Source organism: Carcharhinus amblyrhynchos, chromosome 8 (assembly GCF_965287045.1).
Source record: "Carcharhinus amblyrhynchos chromosome 8, sCarAmb.v2.hapA, whole genome shotgun sequence".
Classification (NCBI taxonomy): Eukaryota; Metazoa; Chordata; class Chondrichthyes; order Carcharhiniformes; family Carcharhinidae; genus Carcharhinus; species Carcharhinus amblyrhynchos.
This window is the reverse complement of record NC_137331.1, coordinates 87427506-87455198: the sequence shown is the minus strand read 5'-3', so window position 1 is coordinate 87455198 and position 27693 is coordinate 87427506. Positions and strand designations below refer to the sequence as shown.

The 27693-nt window shown below is 42.4% G+C and overlaps 1 protein-coding gene across 1 annotated transcript in view; it reads right to left on the bottom strand.

Moving 5' to 3' along the window:
• Positions 1-6923: 6923 nt before the first annotated feature.
• The window catches only part of cibar1 (CBY1 interacting BAR domain containing 1), a 37957-nt gene continuing 17187 nt past the window's right edge, over positions 6924-27693 (bottom strand). The window contains exons 5-8 of the mRNA XM_080194406.1: positions 22168-22272; positions 16758-16871; positions 11117-11236; positions 6924-7663 (exon numbers count right to left, since the gene is read on the bottom strand). Coding sequence (XP_080050532.1) covers positions 7541-7663; positions 11117-11236; positions 16758-16871; positions 22168-22272 — 462 coding nt within the window. The 3' untranslated portion in view covers positions 6924-7540. The remainder of the gene's footprint in view (positions 7664-11116; positions 11237-16757; positions 16872-22167; positions 22273-27693) is intronic.

The window sequence follows — 27693 nt, the reverse complement described above, 5'->3', positions numbered from 1 at the left end:
ACTCAGATTGACATCATCACTTCAAATACTCTGGAATAATTCTTTCCATTTATCTTTTCATTGTCAGTTCTATCAATACATTTTTTGAAAGTAATAACAAGCTTGATTCAGATTAAATTTATTTTTATCACCTTTAAATATCCCTATTAAATTAAATCTTCTACACTTGCTTACAATCTCTCAAGTTCAGCTCAAAATTTGGATGATTCATTATTTCTACAACTTTACCTCTGTAACCAACGCAGACAGATACACAATCAAATCAAATCAACTGTGTGCCTAAATGGTTAACTTTCCTTACAACTTTTCAGATGTAACGTAACACCATCTTGAAATTGATTTTCCTTTCCCAACATGGCAGAGCTCAAATCTGTTGAATTCTTATTCTTGAAAATGACCATGAATCGCATAATTATGTCCCCCCTCTCTCTCTCTGCCACACACACAGGCCGTGCCTGCTTTTAACCCCTTATCCCCCTCTTTGATCTATGATGCTTTAGATCAACCAATTTAACCTGTCTCTCTCTCTCTGTCTCTCTCAAGTCTCTCACAGGAGACTTGTACTCCTGGGACTTCTCCCTGCCAGTTCTCACACGACCTTGTCCCTTCTCTATGGCTGGAACCCCTTCCTGTGAATTCTTTGTTCCATGCCAGCTGCCATCTGTACGCACGGTTTAGCCACTTGATCCTTCTCTAGCTACCCAGCCTTTTTGGCTCCACTGCACAGGAGTGTCCGAGAGTCCAACCCTGGCTCCCTACGTTTAAGCGTAGATTCTCTGCAAACTCCCCTTCCACCCATGTGGCTTTTTGTTCTGCTCCATAGGAGATCCAAGAGTCTGTCTTTGGCCCTTCTACATTAAGCATGGGCTCTTTACAATACACAACTTTTGCACCTCTTCCTCTGTCCAAGATACTCAACTTATGGCTTCCAGCTGCCAGACGTGTAGCCCTCTACCTACTAGGTGCTATTTAAGGACTCACCCATCTTTTGGAAACATGTCATGCCACTGGTCACCAGTGAGTATCTTGCTGCTGCAGTGCCAAATTGTAAGAGGAATTTTCTCAGGTATCCCCTGGAGTGCTCTGTACTTGTTGAACCTCACTCAACCAATACATAGACTCCGAAAAACAGTATATAGTTAATGAACGAAAAGGAATTTATTTGTTAATGCATGCATCAGGAGATGGATACAGTCAATGGAGGTTGACTGTCCTCTCTGACCTAATATTGCCCGGTAAAATTATTATATTAGTCTGAACATTTCAATATTCCTCCTAGTCTTATCAATCAGACTGGAGGATCCAATCACAATATTCAACATTGTTATCTTACCCAATAATGTTCCACCTGTCAATAGGAATAGATTATTAGCTTATTGCCCATGTAGGTTCCTTCCCCTTTACCTAGGAAACCTAACTCGTGTCATTACCAGTAACCAAGGCCATTATTAACATCTGTGATTTTTAATTGTGAAAGGAGTCACTCTTTTGCTGGAACCTGAGCCTCTTTTATCAGCTTGAGAGACTGCTCCAACCTCGCTACCTGTAAAGCAAGCATATTAAACTTGGCTTTTGGATATCCAAAAGCTGATAACAGAAGCTGCCTTTCTGTGCTCCATTCTACAAAAAGAATTTGGCCTGTCTACCACTGTGGTTCCTATTATGTTGCCTTTAGAACGAAGTTGGCCGAGGCGCACAGAACATATATGTTGAAAATACAGTTTAAGCTTGTAATACTTGGTTAACTTGTGGTTATACTAGAATTCTATACTACCCCTCCATCAGGGATTATATATGTTTTAATCCATAGATTTGAAAACTGAGCCAGAATGGTTGGATTTAAATTTAATAATAAATAATAATTTAAATTTAATAAATCTATTACACCTAATTTATTTGAGCCTGCAGAAGTATTACTTCTAAATTCTTTAATTCTCCCATTAACTTAATTTTTGGTAATGTCTTTCATTAAGCCATGATTATTGGTGTCCATTTTACCCTTTGAAAACTTCCCAATATCAGCTTTATTATTGCTTGTTAAAAGAACAGCATTTTAAATATAAACTAAGTCTTTTACAGTTAGCGGGCAAATAATTTCATAAGGGCCACCTATGATTTTCTCACTACTTCTACTCCTTTCATACAATGCATGAGTTATTTTACACGTGGATTTCCTATGTCTATCTAATCTGCACACCAAAATATTTGCAGGTTTTTACTTTATCTTATTATCTTTATTTGATCCCTTAGATCTTTTAAGTGGTTCTAATTATTAAGTCTTCCTGTTTATTAATAATGAGATTTCTTATCATTGACCAAAAAATTCCACATTTTTAAGCAATCAAATTATATTATCTTCCTGATTATCATTTGTTACTAATTTATCTACTTCATATTGTCATTACCTATATTCGTAAGATTTTCTACGATCGTATTACCAAATTCTTTCTCACTAATGAATTCTTCCACTTCTTCAATTTCCAAAGAGGGAGACAGAGGGTGGGAGTTTCCAGAGTCATCTGTAGTCAATGGATCTTTGTATGCCACCCTTGCCTGCTATGATTCCTGTGGTGAGCAGGATGAGAAAACTCTGCACATAGGTTGAGATTTTCTGGGCCCATTTGCAATGGCTGCAAATCATGTTATGGCTACTAACTCTGGCCAAGAGGCCAAAAACAGGATCAATGCTGATGAGAACACTGGACATAATCTTTCTGGGCCCTTCCTGCTAATGTAATCAAGTCCATATCCAGTAAGGGTGAGAACCTGATTTGAATGTATTTTAATCTTATTAATGAGGCGCATTGTAATCTCTTATGAGTGATTTTGTCGAAAGCCTTCTGAAAGTCCAAATAAACTACATCCACTGGCATCCTGTCAGGCATTCCAATCATGCAGCACATCAGCAGGAAATTATGTTGAGCTAAGATCTGATTGTTGAAGAGTGGCAAGCACAAGGTGGTCCTCAGTTCACCAGAGACTTTGAGGTGAGTGCAACTAAAACCTATCTGCCATAATGGACTGCATATGATTCTGCTGGTGCTGACTGGTTCCTGCCTGGTCTTCATGGACATCATCATCTGCTGGACCCATGGAGCCTCCTGTGTCTCTGACTCAGAGCGGTAGAGTGCCTGGGGTTGTGGAGTACAAAGATCTTATTTGCCTGGTACCATACACTAGTGTCAATCTGGGTAGCACTGTACAGGCAGGACTCATGCAGTCATTGCAACGAAGTTTTAAGTTCAACCAGGTGTGGAGTTTGAGGTTGGGGTGAGTAACAAAGGGGACAATATGGAAGGAAGGCTCTGCAAGGAGGGACAGAGAGTGGCATAGAGGTGGATGAAGATGGATAATGGAAAGCAGTTGGAAGATGGAGAGGGAAGTGGGGCACTGACGAGGTTGCAAATAAAGCTCACAAACATGGGGTCATATAGTAGGGAATGCACAAAGGTTCAAATGTAGTAGGCAGAGATCCAACTGGGGAATGAACTGTGCGCGAGAGAGAGTTGGGGTTTGCAGTGCAGGTGGTTGTACTGAGGAAACAACTTCCTCTAGGTTGGTAACAGGCTGGTGAAGATAGGTGGGTTGGAGAGAGTAGTATGTGCGCGCTGGGCTGGTGTTTAAATATTGCACCAGGACCTTCCAATCCACCAGCTGATAGCAGGTGGACAGATCAACTGTAGATCCAGCAGGTGATTCTGAGGGGAACTCACCTATGCGTAATTAATGAGATTCAAAGTGCAGAATCCTGTGTGTTTCCTGCCATTCTGGCTAGCAAGAAAGGTACTGTACAGTCTCCGCACTTAGTCCCAAAAGTGGAGAATTTCACTCATAGGGCCATGAAGAGATATTGGCCACAATTTTACTGGCCCATCCACCAAGGGAATTGGAGTGGGAGGAAGAGAGCACGGGAAAATCCGTTGATCTTGGGTGGGATTTTACAGTTTCAGGATGAGTGAGACCAAAAGATCGTGCTCGTTAGGTCAGATGATCAAAAGCTTGGTCAAAGAGGTAGATTTTAAGGAGCATCTTAAAGGAGGAAATCAGGCAGGGCAGCTCATTGAGGGTATTCCAGAGCTCAGGCCCTAGGCAACTGAAGACACTGTCACCAATGATGGAGGAATTAAAACTGAGGCACAAGTTAGAATTGGAGACAAATAGCTGAGGGTTGTGACACTGGAGGAGATTATTACACGAATGTGGAGGGTGAGGCAATAGTGGAATTTAAAAAGGATGAGAAGCTAATGTCAGCCAATGAGGACTGGATGAATGTGGCCCACTGCAAGTTAGAATACCAGCAATAGAGTTTTGGATTATCTCAAGTTTACAGAGGAAGCACATTAGAATAATAGCGTTCAGAGATAACAAAGGCATGAATGAGGTTTTCCGTAGGAGATAAGCTGAGTCAGGCAATGAAGTGGAAATTAGGGCAGTCTTATTGAGGGCATGAGTATGAGGGTTGGAAGATCACCTCAGGATGAAGTGAAACACCAAAATGCTGAACGACTGGCTTTGTCTCTGGAGATTGGTGGAATTGTTAACTAAGGAATGATTTGGAGTGGGAACCAAAAACAAATTTTCGGTCATTCTAATAATGGACTGGAGGAAATTTCTGCTCTTTGAATACTGGATGTCAGATGAGGAGTTCACTAATTTAAAACACTGGAAGAATCAAGGGAGGTGGTGGTACAGTAGAGCTGAATGTCATCAGTGCAGTTGTGAAAACTAATACTGTACTTTTACATGATACCACCAAAAGTGAGCAAATGGATATGAAATAGGAAAAGGCCAGACATATATTCTTAGGAGACACCAGGGATAATTAAAGCCAGAAGAGAAGCCATTGCAGTTTTTGAACTGTGATTACATAAGGAAGGAACTAGGTGAGAGCAGTCCCCAGCAGCTGGATGACAATGGCAGTGTATTGGGGAGGATGGTGTGGCCAACTATTTCAGACTTTAGATAGGATGAAGAGGGAAACTTTGACTTTCATCGCAGTAAAATATGATGAGTTGTTTTGTTACTGTGACCAGCTGCAAACCTGTTTGGAGGCATTCAAACATTGAATTCTAGGAAAGATGGAATAGATTTGGGAAGCAACAATTCATTCAAGCACTTTGGAGACAAAAGGGAAGTTGGAGAAGAATGGTAATTTGAAAGGATAATGGGGTCAAATTTTTTTAAAGAAAAGGGTGATGACTGAGAGAGGATGATAATTAGTAGCCATTTGTCAAAACAGCATAGACCACAAAACAGCATTTGTGGACAATTGGTACTAAATACCACCATATTTCACTAAAATGTCAGCTTATCATCACCATCCTTCAGATTGCATTACACACCATCAAGCTACGTTTGAATGGATATGACTTCCCAAATACGGTAAGTACCTGTTACTGAATCACAAGATATAACTACACATGAATTTTTATTCGTCACACTTTTATAACCTCTTCCAGCTACTTTTGTCTTCCATGTAGGAGTACACATATAGTTATTTGCATTCCAGCCACATTATCCTAGCTTTGAATGTAAGAATATGAATGATTTTGGCAAAGATGTGTACCTATTGTGCAGCTGCCTCAAACAAATGCAACTTGTTTCAGGTGTTGAACACATTTGAGATCCCAACGTGAGCTATACAATGCTATGATACTACAACTGGAGCTTCCCACATCATATTTTGCTGGTTTGTCCATTGTCAAAGATAGATAAAGTACACTATTCTAGATACCCAGCCACATGCCAGTAACAAAATAGCATCTCGGAAACAGACCTTGTAACATTGATAATGGCAGTAAAAAGTATGACCAAACAAAATTACTTGAAGTTCTCTTTTATGAGAGATATGTAGGGTGAGCCTGCTATCCGTTGTTACAAAACATGCAACTAGATAAAAGATTATAGTGATTCAAAAAGGCAGCTCACCACCACCTTCTTGAGGGCGATTAGGGATGGATAATAAATGCTGGTCTAGCCACTGATGCCCACACCTCAAATTAATTTTAAAAACCTGAAAAAATGCAACAAATTTTGTTCTGTTAAACCAAACTTAACCATCCAACAGAAACTGCAAATAGTCAATTGAGAAGCAGCTAGAGTTTGAAATAATAGATGACTGCTCTTCAATTTGTATTTTATTATTTAACATGTAAAATAGTTCACCCCAAACAGGTGATAGCACCATGTGGATAGAATAGGCATTGTAGTGGTTATTTCCCTTGACTAGAGGGATATTTTTATAGCCATGAACAAGTATTTTCCAGCATTGTAAATATGCTGTCCCTAGTTATTTTCCACCTATTTTCCTGATAATCACTTGTTTTGCTGATAACTTTGCTGCCTTATTTTACAACTTATCCAATTTTCCTTTGCCTCTAAACACTAGATTTTCTTTTGCATTAAATTACTGCCAATGCCCTGTTGCGTTACAGCACCATAATTTCATACCCCCATCAATCCCCAGTTGTTTACAATATACCCCAAAGGAAGGGGGAAATAGGTGTAAAAATCAGTGACTTCCCTTGTCAGCTAAAGCTTTAGGTATGATCCTGATGAAAACTTACACAGCTCTGTTAGGAAAGTACGAAATAAAAATTAAAAATAGAATTATTTAAAATCTGTAGGTCCCAGATTTTTATGCATTATTATCCAAACAGAAGATACAGTGGAATAGTTGTTAATTTATTGAAGCAATTGAGAGGCCTGAACAAATAATCTAGAGAACAGGAGTTCATGGCAGTTTGCAAATTTGAATTCAGTTTTGAAAAACAGGGAATAAAAATCAGATTAGTTTTACATATAAAAGTCACAATTAAGCTAATGGACTATTGTAAAAACACACTTACGAATTCCCTTCAGAGAAGGAAACCTGCCATTTTTTAAATCCAGTTTGACCCTTGTGTCAACACATACCAGTGTAGTTCATTTTTAACTGCCCTCTGAAACAAGGCATTCAGTTTTATTGAACTGTTACAAAGAATACTACCGTTTCAGAATAATTACAGATGGGTAATACATGTCAGGCTTATCAGTGATGCCTACATCCTGAAAACAAATTTAAAATACTGATAACCATGATTTTCCTTTATTGATTTAAGAAAGAGGCAAATAATATGCTCACTCTTATCACCAATGCAGACACAGAAAACAAGTTTGTGTGTACTACATGTAAAATCAAATTTTGTACAGCTGACAGTTGCTAGTAGCTTTGCTATACAAGATGCACATCAGCTTCAGAATGTAAACAAATTGCACATTGTGCATTATGAACATTAATTATGTTATACAATCAGATGAATTTTCACTTAAGTGTTGGTATATAGTACCAGATCCTAAAAGTTCGAGTGAAAACTACTTAACTGTTTACATATAAAATTTTGGCATACATAAAATGAAAATAGTGTTTGGCAGTGTCAAATGTGTAAAACAACTGAGGTTTCTTGTAAGGCTGGATAGATTTACATCAGTGAAGATTATAAAATAAATGTACCATACAGAACTTCCAATTATCAAAAAAAGTGCAGAATTGTCAACATTCTCAGTCCTCATCCTCTTCTTCGTCCTCATCTTCCTCCTCCTCCTCCTCTTCTTCTTCTTCTTCATCATCATCATCATCCTCCTCCTCCTCCTTTTGAATCTTTTTTTTGCATAATGGAGGGTGCTGTTAAAAATTAACAATCAGACTGGAGATTAAAGCTAAATGTTATTGATGTTGCATCACAATTCTATATAATGAAGGTGAACAATATGATTAGAGTTTAGAGAGTTCCTTTGTCAAGAGAAATAGAGGCATTCCTAACTCCATGGTACCAATCTGATCCGCACAACAGTCAAAACAAAACTGAGTACCACACTTGGGAAAAAAACCCCCCTGATTTTAGAACATGAAATGAGTCTGGTACATTGTGGTTTCAAGGAGGAGAGGGAGGGGGTCTACTTCCTTTAATATAAACTTTTTGCAACGTACAGTTGAAGTTTGAGTTCTCAGGATATACTTGACGGTCACGAGTTAGAAAAGCCCACACAATTCAGTAAATGTTCCAAGAAAATTTCCTTATGTGCACAAAGTCCCAATGTGTAACTAAAATGAATGTAACCCCAACAGACAAGGAAAATTAAATCGATGCAGTAATCATCCAGCAACTGACTCAGATGTGCATCATTGATAAGTTTGCTTTGTCAGAAGGTTTCAAAGCTGTCTGACTAAAGCATCACATCCAAATGTGAATAACTATGTCTTACCAGTTACAGATACAACTACTATAATAGATTCTTTATAGTGCTACGGTCAAGATTTTTATAACATTTTGGCCATTTAACTCAAATTAGTCCATGCCCAGTTGCAATGGCTGCAAGAACAGTGATAGATATGTATCTCTTAAGATAGCAACACCATTACACCTTTCTTCCAACTGCTTTGATGCCAGCTGCACTATGGTTCAACAAATACAAGTCCTGAAGGAGAGTCATATGGTCTTGAAACGTTAACTGTTTCTCTCTTCACAGATACTGCCAGACCTGCTGAGTTTTTCTAGCATTTTCTGTTTTTATTTCAGATTTCCAGTATTTTTGATTTTATTATTACAATGAAGATGCAGCTGGAAGCTGGTTCTTCAAGTGCAGTGCCGGAAATCTTCCTTTACCTGTCTACTCATCCTCATCATCACCTGGAGGACTAAGTTCTTTTAAGTTGCATGAAAATTATTCTGGAAACCATGCTGTGTGACAAGGATCTTCCAGATTTCTGAAGCATCTCAAACCAGATTTGTGCTCTTGACTGGAACTGGAAAAATTCATCAATTTTGCTTCCAATTTTCACCCTTCTCTCACTTACACATTGTTATTCCCCAGCATTTCTCTTCCTTGACTTCTGACTCCCTTTCTAGGGATAGGCTGTCTACCAATATTCATTTGAAACCCAACTCCCACACTACACTTTCTCATACCTTGCTTCTTCTAAGTGCCCCATTCCCAATTTCTCCATCTCTGTTTAACCTGCTGTGATTGATGAGGTCCCCAACAAGGTCTAATCTATTTCCTGCACTTATACTCACACCCCTTCCCCTCACTCCCAGAATGATGATAGGGTTCCCATGCCCTCACTTTCCGCCCCAACAGCCCCACATTCCATCATTTTCGCCATCTCCAGCATGATGTCAAACACATCTTTGCCTTCCTTCCCTGTCAACATTCTGAAGGAACCATTCCTCCCTTAAGCCTGGTCCACTCTTATCATCCCCAATACCTTACCCGCTTCCCACTGCACTTTGCCTTGTAATCACAAGAGGTTATCTCCTCTATCCTCACTGTCTAAGGCCCAAATACTCCTTTAATGATTTACTTAATACTTATTTCAATTTAGTTTACTACATTCAGTGCTAACAATGCAGTCTTCTGTACATTAGGGAGACCAAATACAGACAGGGTGACTGCTTTGTGGAACACCTTTGCTTAGTCCACAAGCATGACCCCAATCTTCCAGGTGCTTGCCATTTTAACTCACACAACACTGACCTTTATTCTGCGGGTTAGATGCATTGGCCATGTAAATTGCCCCTTAATGTCCTGGGATGTGTATGTAAATTGCCCCTTAATGTCCTGGGATGTGTAGGTTAGAGGGATTAGCGGGATAAATATGTGGGGTTACGAGGAAAGGGCATAGATCGGATTGTTGTTGGTGTAGACTTCATGGGTCAAATGGCCTCGTTCTGCAAAGTAGGGATTCTATGAATTCTATTTACACCTACTCTGGATCTATGCTTTGTTTCTTTAATACTATCATTCCCATTGCCTTTTATTCCATCACAGCTTGCTCCACCCGTCTCTCTCCACTTTTTCAGCAGCACAAAATCACATTTCTACCACTCTCCAGTTTTAAAAGAAGTGTCAATGTAAATTCTGCTTCTTACTCTACAGATGCTTTCAGAGCTGCTGCATTTTTCTAGCACTTTCTAATTTTAATTCAGATCTACAGCATCAACAGTGTTTTGTTTTTATTTTAGAGAATTCCAAGGATTAACAATCCTCCTACAAAATAAATTCCTACTCATCTTCATCTTAAATGGGAGACCTTTGGTTTTAAACAGTGCCTAATTTTAGATTTCCCCACACAAAAAACATCTACCCCATTAAGCCCACTCAGAATCTTACCTTTAATAAGATCATCACTAATTCCACTGAAAAAATTCCAGTAGGCCCAACTTGCTCTACCTTTCCTTACAAGACGATACCTTCATCCCAGGGATCAGCCTAGTGAACTTTTTCTGAACTGCTTCCCACGCAAGAATATCCCTTAAGTAAGAAGACCAACACTGTATGTAATAAGCCAGGTGTGGTCTCACCAATGTCCTGCACAAGACGTTTCTACCTTTATATTTCATCTGCATTGCAGCAAAGGCCAACAATTTGTTTGCCTTCCTAATTATTTGCTATACCTGCATACTAACTATTTGTGATTCACGTACAAGAATACCCTCTATACAAAGCATTCTGCAATCTCTCGACTTAAATAATATTTTGTTTTACATTCTTCCTGTCAAAATGGCCAACCTTACATTTTCCTTCATTATTCTCCATCTGCCAAATATTTGCCCACTCACTTAACCCATCTACATCCCTTTGCAGATTCTTTGTATCGCCCTCACAACTTGTTTTCCTACCCACCTTTGTATCATGAGAAAATTTGACTGCAATGCGGTTGGTCCCTTTTTCCAAATCATTAATATAGGTCATAAATAGTTGAGGCCCCAGTACTGATCCTGGCAACATTTCACTAGTAGCAGTTTGACAACCTGAAAATGTCCCAATATGCCAACTCTATTCGTTATTCAATCCTCTACCCATCCTCTAGGGTAATTTATCACCCTAAAACGACGAGAGGTTATTTTGTGCAGCATGCTGTCACATGGTACCTTATCGGATGCCATTCGGAAATCCATATGTATGACCTCTATTGGTTTTCCTTTATTCACCATACCTGTCATATCATCAAAGAGCGCCATTAAATCTGTCAAACCAGGATAACTGGAGAATACAGGTGTCAATCTTGCTACCTCTCACATGTAAAGCCAGTGATCTACCATTTGAGCTTATTCCCCAGGCTTATCTCTCTTACCTTAGAAGATTCTGATGTGCGTAGAGTTGAGTCCATTCCATTCATGGTGTTTACAGAATTTGCAGATACGATGCTTAGGCGAGGCTGGCTGTCTTGTAAATGAAGTGTGTTCCTGAAAATCTACGAAAAGATTGAACCAGCCCAATAGTAAGTACACATTGGTGCCAGTAGACGCAAAGAACAGTACAGCACAGGTTCAGGCCCTTCTGCCCACCAAGACAAAACTGATTCATGTTTCAAAAGTATTTTGTAATCAAACTTTTTAAATTGGATACTATGCACGATGACATTAGGCAAAAAGATTATCACTGGAACTCCTGCATAAATTGAAGATATTACACCAGTACCAGAAGTGAATGTAGCACAGTTAGGAGCAACATAAATCCGAAGACAGTTGGAGTTCCATTGCTATGTCTCAGATCTGCTGGGGCCAACAAACCTTTTAATAAGATTTATTAAATGAGTCAGCTAAAAAATCTTATGGTGGGGAATGCTTTTAACATAGAAAATAGGAGCAGGAGTAGGTCATTCAATCCTTCAAGCCTGCTCTGTCATTCAACATGATCATAGTTGGTCCTAATTTCAATGCCACATTCCCATTTTCTCCCCATACCCCTCCAAACACCTTTTGAGTCAAGAAATTTGTAAAGCTTTTCAAGACTGTGACTTTGCACCTTTATGTTTGCAATTCTGTTTACTTGGATTAATGCACAAAAAAAAGCTAGGAATGGGGTAAGAAAAGAACAAATATCCAAAATGATCCTAAATAATTACTGTACTGTTAAGGGAAAAGAATGAGATAAATCATTTGGAAAAGCTTTAACTTTTCTGATTTACCATTCAGATCTCAAACAGTGCAATTCAGTGCTTAAATTATAAATGACATTTAGAGAATGATCACTGTAACAAAGTGATCACTTTAAATATATTCACTTATGCCGTCCTACTTCCATGTAATTTCCTGAAAATTAATTGAACAAATCCAAAATATGAATTCAATGGGCTACACTGCGGAAAGAATAGAATGGCTTTTTTTGACAGATGGTTACATTTTCACCTGTGCACCAGAGAATATGCAGCTCTTCGTAAAAGGAAGTTTGGCACAAATGATCAGGCTGGCTTATAAAAAAAAAGGGTGCATGAAGTTTTTGTTATTGATTTTTTAAAAGATCTGGATGATCGACACTATATGTAAAAAATATATAGTGGAAAGTAATGAATAAATTAAAAAAAACTTTATTTTGCAAGCGCTATTGTCATTATAGGGTTCATTTGTTTTATACACTGTGCAGCAATTAACATTAAGTTTCATAGCTTGGCATAGAGGTATTGAGGGGTCATGGGGCTGGATGGCAGCAAAGCCTGCTATGGGGGAGCATGAAGTGGCACAGAAGAGCATGGGGAGTGTGTGAAGAGAGGGGGCCGGAGGACCTATTTTTATTTCATCCAGGAAGAAATCTCACAGTGCCAAGGGGAACTTTTTAAACAACCTGTTTCCCATCATGTGGGAATCTAGAACCAGGGGACACTGGAATTAAGGGCCACAATTCTCCCAAAAGTGCTGAATTGGTGGGAGGAAAGGTCTACAAAATAATGAGAAGCATAGACAAGGTAGATAGTCAATATCTTTTTCCAAGGCAGGGGAGTCTAAAACTGGAGGGCATAGGTTTAAGGTGAGAGGGGAGAGATACAAAACTGTCCAGAGGGGAATTTTTTCACAGAGGGTGGCGAGTATCTGGAACAAGCTGCCAGAGGTAGTAGTAGAGGCGGGTACAATTTTATCTTTTAAAAAGATAGTTACATGGGTACAATGGGTATAGAGGGATATGGACCAAATGTGTACAATCGGGATTAGCTTAGGGGTTTAAAAAAAGGTGGCATGGACAAGTTGGGCCGAAGGGTCTGTTTCCATGCTGTAAACCTCTATGACTCTATAACTGTTCTAAATATTGAACGTTCTGTCAGTCCAGCTTCTCACCTGAATCTCCACACTCTATGCACTGCAGAGGTCCCAGTCGGGAATCTCATCAAAAACCCCGGGGCGGGGCCAGCGATGGGGTCTATTTGTGCCAGAGTTTCACAGTTCTGGAGCTCTATGCATGCACACTGGCCCCAAACTGTCAGACTCCTGTTTACTGGCCAGCCTGATCGCTGGCCAACCTGGGACCATGATGTGGAGATGCCGGCGTTGGACTGGGGTGAACACAGCAAGAAGTCTGACAACAACAGGTTTAAGTCCAACCGATTTATTTGATAGTAAACTCACAAGCTTTCGAGGTTTCCCTCTTCGCCAGGTGAATGGAGAGCTCTGGCCTCAGACAGTGCATACAACAGCACAGACAGTTTACAGATTACTGATTAGAATGCGAATCTTTACACCTAACCTGCTATTCAAGTCTTAAAGTGGCTAACAATGGGAGTGGAAAGAGCACTGAGTACAGGTTAAAGAGATGTGTATTGTCTCCAGACAGTACATTAAGTGAGGTTTTGCAAACCCAGGCAAGTCATGGAGGTTACAGATAGTGCGACATGAACCCAAGATCCCTGTTGAGACCGTCCTCATGTGTGCGGAACTTGGCTATCAGTCTCTGCTCAGCGACTCAGCGCTGTCGTGTGTCGTGAAGGCCGCCTTGGAGAATGCTTACCCGAAGGTCAGAGGCCAAATGCCCGTGACCGCTGAAGTGTTCGCCAACAGGAAGGGTGTACTGTCTGGAGACAATACACATCTCTTTGACCAGTGCTCGGTGCTCCTTCAACTCACATTGTCGGCCACTTTAAGACTTGAATAGCAGGTTAGGTGTAAAGATTCGCATTCTAATCAGTAAACTGTAAACTGTCTGTGCTGTTGAATGCACTATCTGAATCCAGAGCTCTCTATTCATATGACGAAAAGGGAAACCTCAAAAGCTTGTGAGTTTACTATCAAATAAATCGGTTGGACTTAAACCTGGTGTTGTCAGACTTCTTACCGTGTTCAACCTGGGACCACCACAGTGCTGCTGCTCTAGTCCCTCTCATGGCCTGATCGCAGCACCCACAGCAATTCCCGGGCCAGCCCTGACTACCTTGCCCCGGAGCGCCTCAATGCACTGCCGCAACCTGCCAGCAGTGGCGATTCTGTCCCCTCTCCCTCCAGCAGACCACCTACCAGCCCGCCTCAATCACTACCCTCCCTCTATCCCAGACCGATCCAGTCCGCAGAGTGGCAGCAGGACTCCCACCGATCACCCCTAGGCCCCACCCCCGGCATTGCCCGACGGGCATGGACACTTTGCCCATTGGACAGTGCCAGAGGGCACAGACACAAACTGGCACTGCCAGGGTGCACATGCCCAGGGGGCATCACCCCCTGACCACCTTATCCCATGGGGGGGGCGGGGGGGGGCCCTGTTTGTCCCCCCCCTCATTCCGACGGGATCTCCCACTAGTTCCCCGAACATGGGGAGCTAGTCTGAACCCTGTCGGAATGAAGTTACTCCTGGTGGGGTGTGAGATTCAATCAGGACCTGAAAGATCCCGATAATTAACAAATAAACATATTTAAAATACATACAGAAAAGATTTAAATGACTTACCTGCCTTCCCGCCAGTTTCTAGTGTGGTCTAGCCGGTGACTGTTCTCCTGCTCTGAGAGATATGCGTGCATTCCCGGCGCATGTGCAAATCCCTGTTCAAGGCTGGAGGTGCATGTCTCCCATCCTGACCCGACAGAAAAGTTGCGGGTCGCAATGTGAGAATCGTGGCCCATTTAAGATAGAATTGAGAAAGAATTTCTTCTCTCAGGTGGTCGTTAATCTTTGGACTTTCTTCCCCAGACAGAAGGTTATGTTGGATTGTTGAACATATTCAAGACTGATTTGGACAGAGTTTTGATCTATGAGTAAGTCAAAGGTTATGAGTGGGGGTTGGAGAGTGTGGGCTGTATAGGAGCAGAATGAGGAAAGTAGAGTTAAGGCCACAACCATATCAGCCAAGGTTTTATCGATCAGCGGAGCAGTTTCGTAGGCATATATGGCCTACTCCTGCTACTGCTTTGAAAGGTTAACTCTGTTTTCCTCTACACAGATGCTGTGTAGAGGAATTCATGCTGAATTTTTCCAGCATTTATTGATTTTGTTTCACATTTCCAGCATCTGCAGTATTTTGCTTTTTTTTTGGTTAACTACCTGGATAAATAACACCTTGAAATAAAGGTAAATCAGAATATTAAGCTATCTCATCAAGAAAGACTAATTTTGTTCTAGTCACTGGAAAAAGTAAAAAGCTGGACCTGTTGGCTAAATGACAGAATCAGATCACTTCTTTCCCCAGTATAAAATCATAAGAAATAAGAGTAATAGGCTCTTTGGCCTGCTCTGCTATTCAATAAGATCCCTGAAGATCAAAAATCTGTCTAACTCAGCCATGAATATATTCAATGACCCATCTTCCACTGCTCTCTGACATAGAATTCCAAAGATTAACGACCCTTTTAATTAAGATTTGGGCACCAGCTCCAAAATAACGAATTAGTGAGCAGAAACACATAAAAATGGGTATTTTCCCTCAAATTATTTAACTAAAATAAATGCAGGAGAGGACAAAGATGCAAGATAGTCTATTATGTATTAAAAACACTGAGTCAGTCACAAAATTCCACCTGAAAATTAATTTAATCTCTTATGTAACTTTGTCGGGAGGGTAGGTATATGGAATGCAATGCCAGGGGTGGTGGTGCAGGCAGGTACGATAGCGACGTTTAAGGGGCTTTTAGATAAGCACATGAATATGCAAGGAATAGAGAGACTTGGACCAAGGGCAGGCAGAAAAGATTAGTTTAATTTGGTGTCATGTTCGGCACAACATTGTAGGCCAAAGGGCTTGTTCCTGTGTTGCCCCACGTTCTATGAAAGCTATTTTAGCCAACATTTCTCTGAGCTTACAGTGGTATGATACAGCTCAGCCATGTTATAGTGGTCACTTAATGTTTAAAAGTTTAAAGTGTATTTCATTAGTGTCACAGGTAGGCTTATATTAACACTGCAGTGAAGTTACTGTGAAAATCCCTAGTCACCACACTCCGGCACTTGTTCGGATACACTGAGGGAAAATTTAGCATGGCAAATGCACCTAACCAGAATGTCTTTCAGGCTGTGGGAGGAAATTGGAGCACTAGGAGGAAACCTACGCAGACACGGGGAGAACTTGCAAATTCCACACAGACAGTCACCCGAGGTCGGAACTGAAACTGGGTCCTGGTCCTGTGAGGCAGCAGTGCTAACCACGGTGCTACCATGGCGTCAATGAACATAAGAACAAAAAACATAAGAACATAAGAAATAGGAGCAGGAGTAGGCCATCCAGCCCTTCGAGCCTGCCCCGCCATTCAATAAGATCATGGCTGATCTGTCGCTGCTCAGTTCCACTTTCCCGCCCTCTCCCCATAACCCTTAATCCCCTCTCCTATCAAAAACCCATCAACCCGCGTCAATAACATTGAGTTATTGCCACTGTAGAATTGAGCGTGGTACAGTTCAATACCCAGTTTATGTAGTTTCTGAACAAGAAGCCATCAAGCAGTGCAATAAAGTAGTAATGTCTTTCAAATTAAAATTGTTTGTTGGAATACTCTTGCCTTAAAAATCTCAAAAATACAGCTTACCTCCATATCTGCCTCTTCATCAATATTCTGTACATGCTGATATGCATTGCTATAAATTTCTAAAGCCTTTGCGTGGAATGCCATTTCAATTGTGATGAAGTCTCCAAAAATCTTCTATTTTAAGTGAACAAAAAATGTCTTGAATTCACTAATGGAAAGCACTGTCTGATACATCAAAATATTTCTGCTAGCTAATGTTAAAATATCAGTTTGTTATAAAATAAAATTTAATCTAAATTACATTATCCCCTAAAATGTATTATTGCAATAATAAGATATTAATTCCTACAGATATTTTTAAATGGTGGCACACATCTCAAAAACATTCAAATATATGACTGACAACAAGGCTAAATTTAAATTAAACAAAGTTCATAAATCGTGAGTTTCATTTCCCAATGATATAGTTTTGTACATTGTGCACAGCCCTAAACAACATTAGTCTTTTATTTTCTGACAGCTGTGGAATGCACAATTTATTCACATATAGTGAAACCTGAATTATCTTCACTCTCATGTACCATAAAAATCATTCCATGCAGACACAGGGAACAAATTCACTCACTAGGTGCCACACAGACTACATCAATTATTCATGTCCAGACAAATATAGTGGCCAGCTACCCTACATGGTCAAAGCACAATTCTTCAGACTGATGGGGAAATATTAACAGATAACGGTCCATAGTTTTGTCTCACCCCAGGGAATCATCACAGGTCTGAGTAGGACCAATGAACTAACTTTTCCCTACTGTCCAACATTTTTTCCCACTTCAGATCAAGGTCTGTTAAATCAGCCAAACTTGCATTTTCCACAAAACACTGGGAGTTCAAAGTGGACTCAGCAATTCAGCAAACAGTAGCTTCAACATCAGCAATTCTGCAGCCATAGATACTCCTAAGCATTCGGAAGAACAGTGCAAGAATGAACATTCACTGGTGTTACTAAATGAATCATTGAATATCTCCCAGTATAAAGGAGAAACTAAATGTCAAGATTTCACATTTTAAAATGTTTACTGGTGACTAAGGTCATTACTGACTAAACACTATTTTCTTTTTATTGCTGAAAAAACTCAGGTCTGGCAGCATCAGTGGAGACCTGAGCAGGATTAATGTTTTCAGTCAAACATTACTCTTTCTCTGAAATGGTTGTAGATTTATTTATTTATTTGAACCCTCTCTCTATGAGGAGTTAGCTTTTCTGGCAGCCAGATTTGTAGCTACAATTGCCCTGGCCACATTATACTCTTTTTTTCTCGTTGTTGTTCAGAGACGATGGGCAGGATTATCCAGCTTCACTTTCCCCAAGACTGGAAAATCCTGCTCCATGTCAATGGACCTTTGTATTGTTCGAGCCCCCCACCTGCTATGATTCCTGTGGCAGGCGGGATGGGAAAATGCCACAGGATGAGTAATCTGCACCATCCTCCTCCTGAGGCACCATTACTCTCTGCAGCACAATAACCATCATCATCCTGGAGGCGCTTGCTGTGTTCTTTTATTAATTCATAGGATGTGAGCATCACTGGGTAGGCCAGCATTTGTACTGCCCACGCCCAATTACGATTGAGAAGATGGTGATGAGCTGCTTTCTTTAATCGCTACAATCCTCATGGTGTAGATACACCCACAGTGCTGTTTGACAGAGTGTACCAAGGTTTGTACACAGCTTCAGTGAAAGAATAGCAATGGAGTTCTAAATCAGGATGGTGAGTGGATTGGAGGGAAACTTCCATGTATTTGCTGCCCTTCTCCTAGATAGTGATGGTCCTGGGTTTTCAAAGTGCTAAAGGGCCTTGGTGAGTTCCTGCATTGCATTTTGTAGACGGTATACAATACTACCACTGTGCATTGATGTCTGAAGGACTGAATATTTGTAGATGGGGTAACAATTAAGCGGGCTGTTTTGTCCTGGATGTTGTTGAGCTTCTTGAGTGTTCTTGGAGCGGCACTGATCTAGGCAAGTGGAGAGTTTTCCAACACACTCCTGATTTGTGTCCTATAGATGGTGGTAAAGGCTTTGGGGAGTTAGGAGTGAGTTACTCCGCAGAGAATTTCTGATCTCTGACTTGCTCTTGTGAGTCACAGTATTTATATGGCTGGTCCAGTTCAGTTTCTGGTCAATGGCAACACCAAAGATGTTGATAGTAGGGGATTCAGCAATGGTAATATCACTGAATTTCAAGGGACGATATTCTTGCTGGAGATGGTCATTGCTTGGCCCTTGTGTGGCGCAAATGTTACCATTTGTCAGCCCAAGCCTGGATTGTCCAACTCTTGCTACATTTGGACACGAACTGCTTCAGTATCTGAGGAGTCACGAATGGTGAACATTGTGCAATCATCAGCAAACATTTCCACTTCTTTTCAACGTATTAACAAGTTCATGCTTTAGTAATTACTTGGTGACCAGCAGGAGCTGCCCTTGCCCATCAATGCAATACATTATGATGAAGGTGCTTCTCAGTTACCCATTCAGATGATGGATGGCAGCATTTCGCTCCCCTGTGATGTAACAATTGAAGGGCCACTAAAACCCTCATGATTGAACAGTCTTCTCCCCCACCCTGGCCCTGAGTTGCACTTATCTGGATTCTCCACATCCAATGCCCCTGGCACAACTGGCATCCTGGAGGGTGACAGTGACCTGTACGCTCACCTCTGATATCGTCTTTGGAGGTGAAGTTGCCAGGTTCTTGTTTTTATTCCCAATTTTCACAATATTTTGCACCGTTGTTACTGTTCTTACTGACAACTAAAGTGTGCTGAAAATAACTCCCATTATCTGAGACATATAGTTATGAAAGTATGATTATTTCAGGATGTTGCTTGGCTAGCCTGTGGGCTAAGTTCTCTTAAATTTGGCACAGGTCCCCAAATGTTAGTAAGGAGGACTTTGTAGGGTTGACATGGCCGAGTTTGCTATCGATGTTTCCGGTGCCTATGTCAATGCTGGATGATTCATCTGTTTTCACTCCTTACAGGCTTTCCAGTGGTTTGACACAACTGACTGGCTTGTTGAGCCATTTAAGAGTCAGCCACATTGCTATAGGTCTGGAGTCACATGTAGGCCAGACCAGGTAAGGATGACAGGTTTACTTCTCTAAAAGGACATTAGTGAACCAGATGGGTTTCTTTTTTACGACAATTGACAATGGTTCCACTGGCATCATTCGACTATTAATTCCAGAGTTTAATTGATTGAATCCAAATTCCACCATTTGGCACAGCATTACACAATGTATTTGGAATACTAGTCCAGTGACAATACCACTATGCCACTGCCTTGGCTTATAAGGCATCTACCAATTGGGAGACAAACCTCTAGGCTGCAGGTTGTAAGATCCTACAGATGTCCTTAGTTGATGCTTGAATGGTGTTGGAGATGAAAACTTTAAAGACTACAATGACTTTAATGGCTCTCTGTCAGTGCATGACCACCTGGCCATCTTGAGAGGAGGTCTTGTTCCAAGTGGCTGTAAATGACAGCACCAAGCTCTGAGCCTCTTGAAGAAGTGTTGTTCATTCACATTGAGAAAACTGATACTTCGTACAACTTGTCTGGAGGACTATGACTTCTTTCAAGCTGCAGATCAATGTCCTTCCCCTTTGGTGTGGAACATGGCTGCAGAGGATACAATTGCCATTGGTGCTCCTGTGCCTTTTTGCAGGTCAATAAAATATTTGCATCAGCTGTTTCCATTCTGCAGCAAAGGCTGAGTGCATATTGGTTACAGCAAGTTAAGTAAGGTCCAGGGAAAATCAAATGACTTCCAAAAAATTGCTCCTGTCCAATAATTAAGGGAAATTACGCTCTCAAAACAAGTGTTGAGAGAACACACTGTTCCCATAGATAAGGCAGAAGTTCTGTTTCTCTACTTAAACACTTTTGGCCAATTCCATTTTACTGGTCAATAAAAGATTAATAATCGCACGAGTTTAAAAATCACATAAGTTGCTATGAGAGAAACCCCAGGTCTTTAGTAAAGCCGACACAGATAAGCATCAAGGACTAGTAACAAAGGAGAAAACAATTGAATATAGGTTTGCTTATCTAACAAAGGCCCTTAGTCTGAAAGAATTCATTAAGTCAGACATATGGACATGGGAAAGGTAATTGATACCTACAAATCCAGACATAATTTGCAATAATGGTCAGCTAACATGATCAAACATTTACACTAATTTGATATTATAATCAAGCAGGCATGCAACATAGGTGATTGATTGTATTTTATGCATGATGTAACCCTAATTAATAACTAGAGATAACTCCTATAGCTTTGTTGGTTTATGTTAATTACTTGTAATCGGATCTGAAAATATATCTGCTTGTTTAATCCGAATTCTGTACTCTGCTTGGCCACAGGTTGTCTTCCAGGGTTTTCACAATACAGCTCACATATTAAACAACTGTGTGAAAAACTCTGGGTCTGATTCTCCCATCGTGACGCACCAGTTTTTTGGCACGTCGGGTTGGGAGATACGTGTGTAGACCCCTGAATATGGGCACACTGGCAGTGCACCTGACTTGGTTGGGGGGGGGGCGGGGTGGTGGCAGGCAATCAGCAGGGAGTGCCTGCTGGGGGTGGTGTCACCATTGCTGGGGGTTGGGGAGGCTGGAGATTGCAGTGCTTCAGGATTGGTAGGGGGGAGGGGGAGGGACTGGCCCAGGAATGCCTGTGCGGGTCGCAGTCGGGCCATGAGGGGCAGCATTACAGGGGTCCCTGGCTAGCCAACCAGTGGGGGGCTGACAGTTCGGGGCCACTATGCATGAAGAGGGGCCTGGAACTGTCAGATTCTAGTGTGAATAGGCCCCACCCCCTGAGCATTTAATGATATTCACGATTGTGACCTCTGCATTGCACAGGGTGTGGGAAATTCGAGTCTGAACTCCCACTGAAAAACAACTGTGAATTACACCATTTTTCATGCCAACTCAGCACTTCAAAGTTTTTGGGAGAATTGCTCCCCTGACTTGGTCTGGCCACTTCTGAAGGGAACTAAGTTGTAATTAATTAAAAGACTAAACACTAAAACTCCCCACAACAGTAAATGATTTCCTATTGTGCTCATGCCTTGACCCCAGGCACAATCCACACAGTTCAGGAAGTTCTTGCTATTAAAGCCAGGTTAATTGGCACTCAATTGAAATTTAATATATTTAACCATCAGACCCAATATGATCAAGATGGTTTACCACTCACTTATAAATGCACCCTTGTTAAATGTAGAAGAATGTAAATATGTCAAATTTCCACATCATCACTTTTTGGATCAGACCTGAACCTTTTTTCCAGATAAAATTCCACTCTATGTCCCAGGAATTCTCCTTCAGGATATTATCAAAATAGTTGTAGTTTGTTTAGGATGAACAAGAGGAAAAAAATTTATATGCTACATTTACCTTAATATCTGTAATTTTTTCTTCTTGAAAATCATCAATGGTTTCTTCCAGCTGTCGTGAAATTCGAGCGGCATCCATTGTGACCCTCTGTAATTCAGACTCGGCCTGTTGGAGAGGAGTAATTCAAAAACTCAAATATGTTAGGATAATACATACAATTTGAATAGATTATAGAATACAACTTTCTAAAAAGATTAATTCCCAATCAGCAAGCATATATTTTAAACTTGTATGTACTCTAATAGCTTAAGATATAAGTGCTAGTTTTTTTTCAGTTTATTTATTAGTGTCCCAAGTAGGCTTACATTAACACTGCAATGCAGTTACCGAGAAAATTCCCAACTCGCCACATCCCAGCACCTATTTAAGTACACTGAGGGAGAATTTAGCATTGACTATGCAGCTAACCAGCAAGTTTTTCGATATGAGAGAGGAAACCACACAGAAGGGGAGAATGTGCAGACTCCGCACAGACAGTAACCCAGGACAGGGATCGAACTCGGATCCCTGACGCTGTGAGGTAGCAGTGCTAACCACTGGAAGGGATCAGAACATGTATTTAAAATGAATAAACACTTAAGATAGTGCAGGAAACCAAGGCTGTTTGAATCATTTCATAAAAAGTGCCTAAACAACAATCAATTCCCCAGACACTGGGCGAATGGGCCAGGAAATGGCAAATGGAATTTAATGTTGGCAAGTGTGAGGTGGTCCACTTTGGTAGGAATAATGGTAGGAAGGACTATTACTTACGGGGCGAAAAACTGCAGCAGGCGATGGTGCAGAGGGACCTCGGGGTCCTTGTGCATGAGTCGCAAAAACCCAGCTTGCAGGTGCAGCAGGTGGTCAGGAAGGCGAATGGGATGCTGGCCTTCATAGCGAGGGGGATTGAATATAAAAGTAGGGAGGTCTTGCTGCAGCTGTATAGGGCATTGGTGAGGCCGCAGCTGGAGTACTGTGGTTGAGCTATGAGGAGAGGCTGAATAAACTAGGCTTGTACTCGTTGGAGTTTAGAAGAATGAGGGGAGATCTCATTGAGACGTATAAGATGATGAATGGGATGGATAGGATAGAGGTGGAGAGACTCTTCCTGCTCAAAAAAGACAGTACGACTAGGGGGCACAGCCTCAAGATAAAGGGGGGGGGGGCGGTTTAGAATGGAGTTGAGGAGGAACTTCTTCACTCAAAGGGTGGTGAATCTCTGGAATTCTCTGCCCGTTGAAGTGGTGGAGGCTGCCTCGCTAAATATTTTTAAGACGTGGGTTGATGGGTTTTTGATAAGAGAGGGGATTAAGGGTTATGGGGAGAGGGCGGGAAGGTGGAACTGAGCCACGACAGATCAGCCATGATCTTATTGAATGGCGGGGCAGGCTCGAAGGGCTAGATGGCCTACTCCTGCTCCTATTTCTTATGTTCTTATCAGGGGTGGAATTTTCTCAGAAAAGTTCTAAGTGTTGAATGGGTGAGAAAACAGGAGCTTTTTCCAGCGAGGCAAGTTAACATGTGTTTACAGCATTCTGCATAATACAGAGGCTGTAATGTGAAACCTGCCAGGAAGAGTGGGACTTTCACACCAGGAAGCCACCTACAGACTATAAAGGCAAGACACCACGCTCTCCCAGTACATAGTATGTGGGAAATTTGTCAACCCCCCACCCACCATCACCCCCCTTCCCCAACAGACATTGCATCCCCACCCTCTACAACCTCCTACACTCCCTGCCTGATTGTCACTCCTCCCACAGACCTTCCCCAATTACCAACCACAGCCACAGTCTCTCCCCGCTGTTTGCAGGCCACTTCATAATCGCCGGTCTCAACCTCTGATCACCAGTGCCAACTCCCGATCACTGGCCTCCTGATTGCAGCCCCAACCCCTGATCACCAGCCTCCTGATTGCCAACCTCAACTTCTGATCACAGGTCTCTTGATTGCTGGCCTCAACCCCCAATTGCCATCCTGCCCTTGTCAGACCGCACCTCATCAAATCCGCCCAATGGCACCGCCTGTTGGGCACATCAGGGTGGGTATGATGAAAACAATTGACAGAGCAGTCTTGAAGGGTCAAACGGCCTACTCCTGCTTCTATTTTCTATGTATGTTTCTATTCAAATTTCCTGGTGACCGAATAACGTTGAGATTAAGAAACCTTGAGAGGATACAATTTCCCTACATTACAATTGAAATTCCACAGAAACTGCAGTTCATCTTCAGTCACAAACCTGTGTCTGTCTGATTGTCAAGGAACGCACTTTATCTCATATTTCAGGACATCAGTGTCAGGGTTCTACTTGTTGGAGCACTTATAGGGGAACTGGACTTTGAACATCAATTCCCCCCATTTCCCCACGCATCCCACTTTACTGGGTCGTGTGGAGGGATGCAGTGAGTGTGCCGGGGAGGAAGAGAGTGCAAAGGTGGGGGTGGGGCGGAGGAGGAGGAAGAGAGTGCAGTGGGGGGGGAGGGCAGGAAGAGAGTGCAAGGGGGGGGAGAGGAAGAGAGTGCAAGGGGGGGGAGAGGAAGAGAGTGCAAGGGCGGGGAGAGGAAGGGAGTGCAAGGGGGGGGAGAGGAAGAGAGTGCAAGGGGGGGGAGAGGAAGGGAGTGCAAGGGGGGGAGAGGAAGAGAGTGCAAGGGGGGGGGAGAGGAAGAGAGTGCAAGGGGGGGGGAGAGGAAGAGAGTGCAAGGGGGGGGAGAGGAAGAGAGTGCAAGGGGGGGGAGAGGAAGAGAGTGCAAGGGGGGGGGAGAGGAAGAGAGTGCAAGGGGGGGGAGAGGAAGAGAGTGCAAGGGGGGGGAGAGGAAGAGAGTGCAAGGGGGGGGAGAGGAAGAGAGTGCAAGGGGGGGGAGAGGAAGAGAGTGCAAGGGGGGGGAGAGGAAGAGAGTGCAAGGGGGGGGAGAGGAAGAGAGTGCAAAGGGGGGGAGAGGAAGAGAGTGCAAGGGGGGGGAGAGGAAGAGAGTGCAAGGGGGGGAGAGGAAGAGAGTGCAAGGAGGGGGGAGAGGAAGAGAGTGCAAGGGGGGGGAGAGGAAGAGAGTGCAAGGGGGGGGGAGAGGAAGAGAGTGCAAGGGGGGGAGAGGGAGAGAGTGCAAGGGGGGGAGAGGGAGAGAGTGCAAGGGGGGGAGAGGAAGAGAGTGCAAGGGGGGGAGAGGAAGAGAGTGCAAGGGGGGGAGAGGAAGAGAGTGCAAGGGGGGGAGAGGAAGAGAGTGCAAGGGGGGGAGAGGAAGAGAGTGCAAGGGGGGGAGAGGAAGAGAGTGCAAGGGGGGGAGAGGGAGAGAGTGCAAGGGGGTACAGGAAGAGAGTGAGGAAGGGAATGAGAGATTGTGAAGCAGGGAGAGAGTGCAAGGGAGTGGGAGAGAGCGCACGCAAGGCGGTGGGGGTGGGAAGAGAGAGTGCATTGTGTGACTGATTGAGCACCACTCACTCACCCTATTACGCACTTCTACTCATCTTTTTTATTTTTTTTTGCTCACCAAGTTGCAACTTTTCAAACCTCAGGTTGTTTTTGAAATTATAATGTAGCACCCCCACGCGAAAACATTTGACAAGCCTGCTCCAAGTAAGTGCCATGCATATGATAGTACATATAAAAAAATACATAATTACATTCTATTGTTACATTCACCTCCTTTACATTCTTCGTTTCTGAATGATACAGTATTGAAGTCAATTTACGAAATGCTCGGGGTTCATCGAGTCCTGAACGTTTTAAAATTTGGACACTTTAAACAGATACAATGCCAAATTAAATGTTTAATAAGTGGGCACAATTCCCCGCTGCTCTTCAAACACTTATTTCTGTTGGGAGAAAAACTCTGTGCGTGTGTGCATTCAGCAAGAGCATTCTTCTCGGCATCACTGCTGTAGACAGAAGCTAAGCAAATGTAAACAAAGTTCTAAATGGCTGAAATCCAAACCTCAAGGATCTATGTCAATCTAGAAGCTACAGTGTAAATGCGCCTTTAGTTAACATCAAGTCCTGGAAAAGGACAGTTTCCATGGAATAAGATCAATCCAATTACAGTGGCTTTTAAACCTCAAAAAGCTATTTTTGTCACTGGTGTAATGAATATGTGTATCAATATATTGTTTACTCTTAATCCTGATGCTACTGAGTTCAAATTACTTAATTGGAGGAGGTCAATGTCACTAGGTTGAGAACAGACCTGTCCTAACTGAATTGGAGTTAAAGATTGGAAGGCAAGTGTGCAAAGGAAATTGGACAATGGGCTTTATTGAGGCATTGTTGTTCGTCCATCATCATCGATGAGGACCTCGACACCATTAGCCATTTTGAGACTGGTTGCAGTGTGTCCAAAGATGACTGATCAGGCCAATTTGGGCACGAAATGTCCTGGCATGTATTGGACAGACCTGTGTAGACACCGTACTTGTTGCGCTGGTGGCTCTGGACTTGCGCAGCTTGTGCTTACGTTGTGCTTCAACAATACACCTTGCTTCATGAGTTTGACAGCCTTTGTGGATTAGGCAGCGCCAGGTAGGGCAGTTTTGTGCCAGCATTTCCCAGGTGGTCGTGTCTATGTCAAGCGACTTCCGGGAGGCCTTGAGTGTGTCTTTGAAACGTTTCTTCTGGCCTCCATGTCAGTGTCTTCCAGCAGAGAGTTCCCCAAAAAGGAGCTGCTTGGGTATGCGCTCGTCTGACATACGAATGACATGACCTGCCCACCAGGTCTGCGCTCTCATCAGCAGTGTGTGGACTGATGGTTGACTTGCTCTAGAGAGAACTTCAGTGTCTGGTACTTTGTCTTGCCATTTAATGTGTAATATTCTGCGAAGACAAGTCATGTGGAAATGATTGAGTTGTCTTGCATGCCTTCAATACACAGTCCACGTTTCACAGGCATACAGGAGGGTAGTGAGTACTGCAGCGCTGTAGACCTTCAGTTTTGTTGCTGGGCTGATTCCTCGATGTTCCCATATAGTGCAGCGCAGTCTACTGAAAGCAGAACTTGTCTTTGCTATTCTGCAGTTCACTTCTGTATCAATAGTCACAGCTTGGGAGAGGGTGCTGCCAAGATAAGTGAACTGGTCCACTGCCTGTAGTTTCTGCCCTTTGATTGTGATTATGGGTTCTGCGTACGGTGCATGAGGAGCAGGCTAGTGCATGACTTCGGTCTTTTTAATGTTAATGGTGAGTCCAAAGTTGTCACAAGCCATGGAAAATTTGTCCATACTGACTTGCCTCTCTGGCTCTGAGCCACCAGTAAAAAGTCTGACAACACCAGGTTTTAGTCCAACCTATTTAGGTTAAATAGGTTGGACTAAAACCTGGTGTTGTCAGACTTTTTACTGTGTTTACGCCAGTCCAACGCCGGCATACCCACATCTGAGCCACCATACAGGGCGCAATCATCAGCAAAAGATCATTGATGTCTTTTTTTTTAATCCACAGGTGATTCGGTCTGCCATGTTGTCCAACAAGGGGCATACACGTGGTGGGTCGTGCGAGGGCTGCTCTTGGATGTTGCTTCGAGAGTTGCCTAGTGCTTCACGTCGTTAGTGTACGCTTAAAC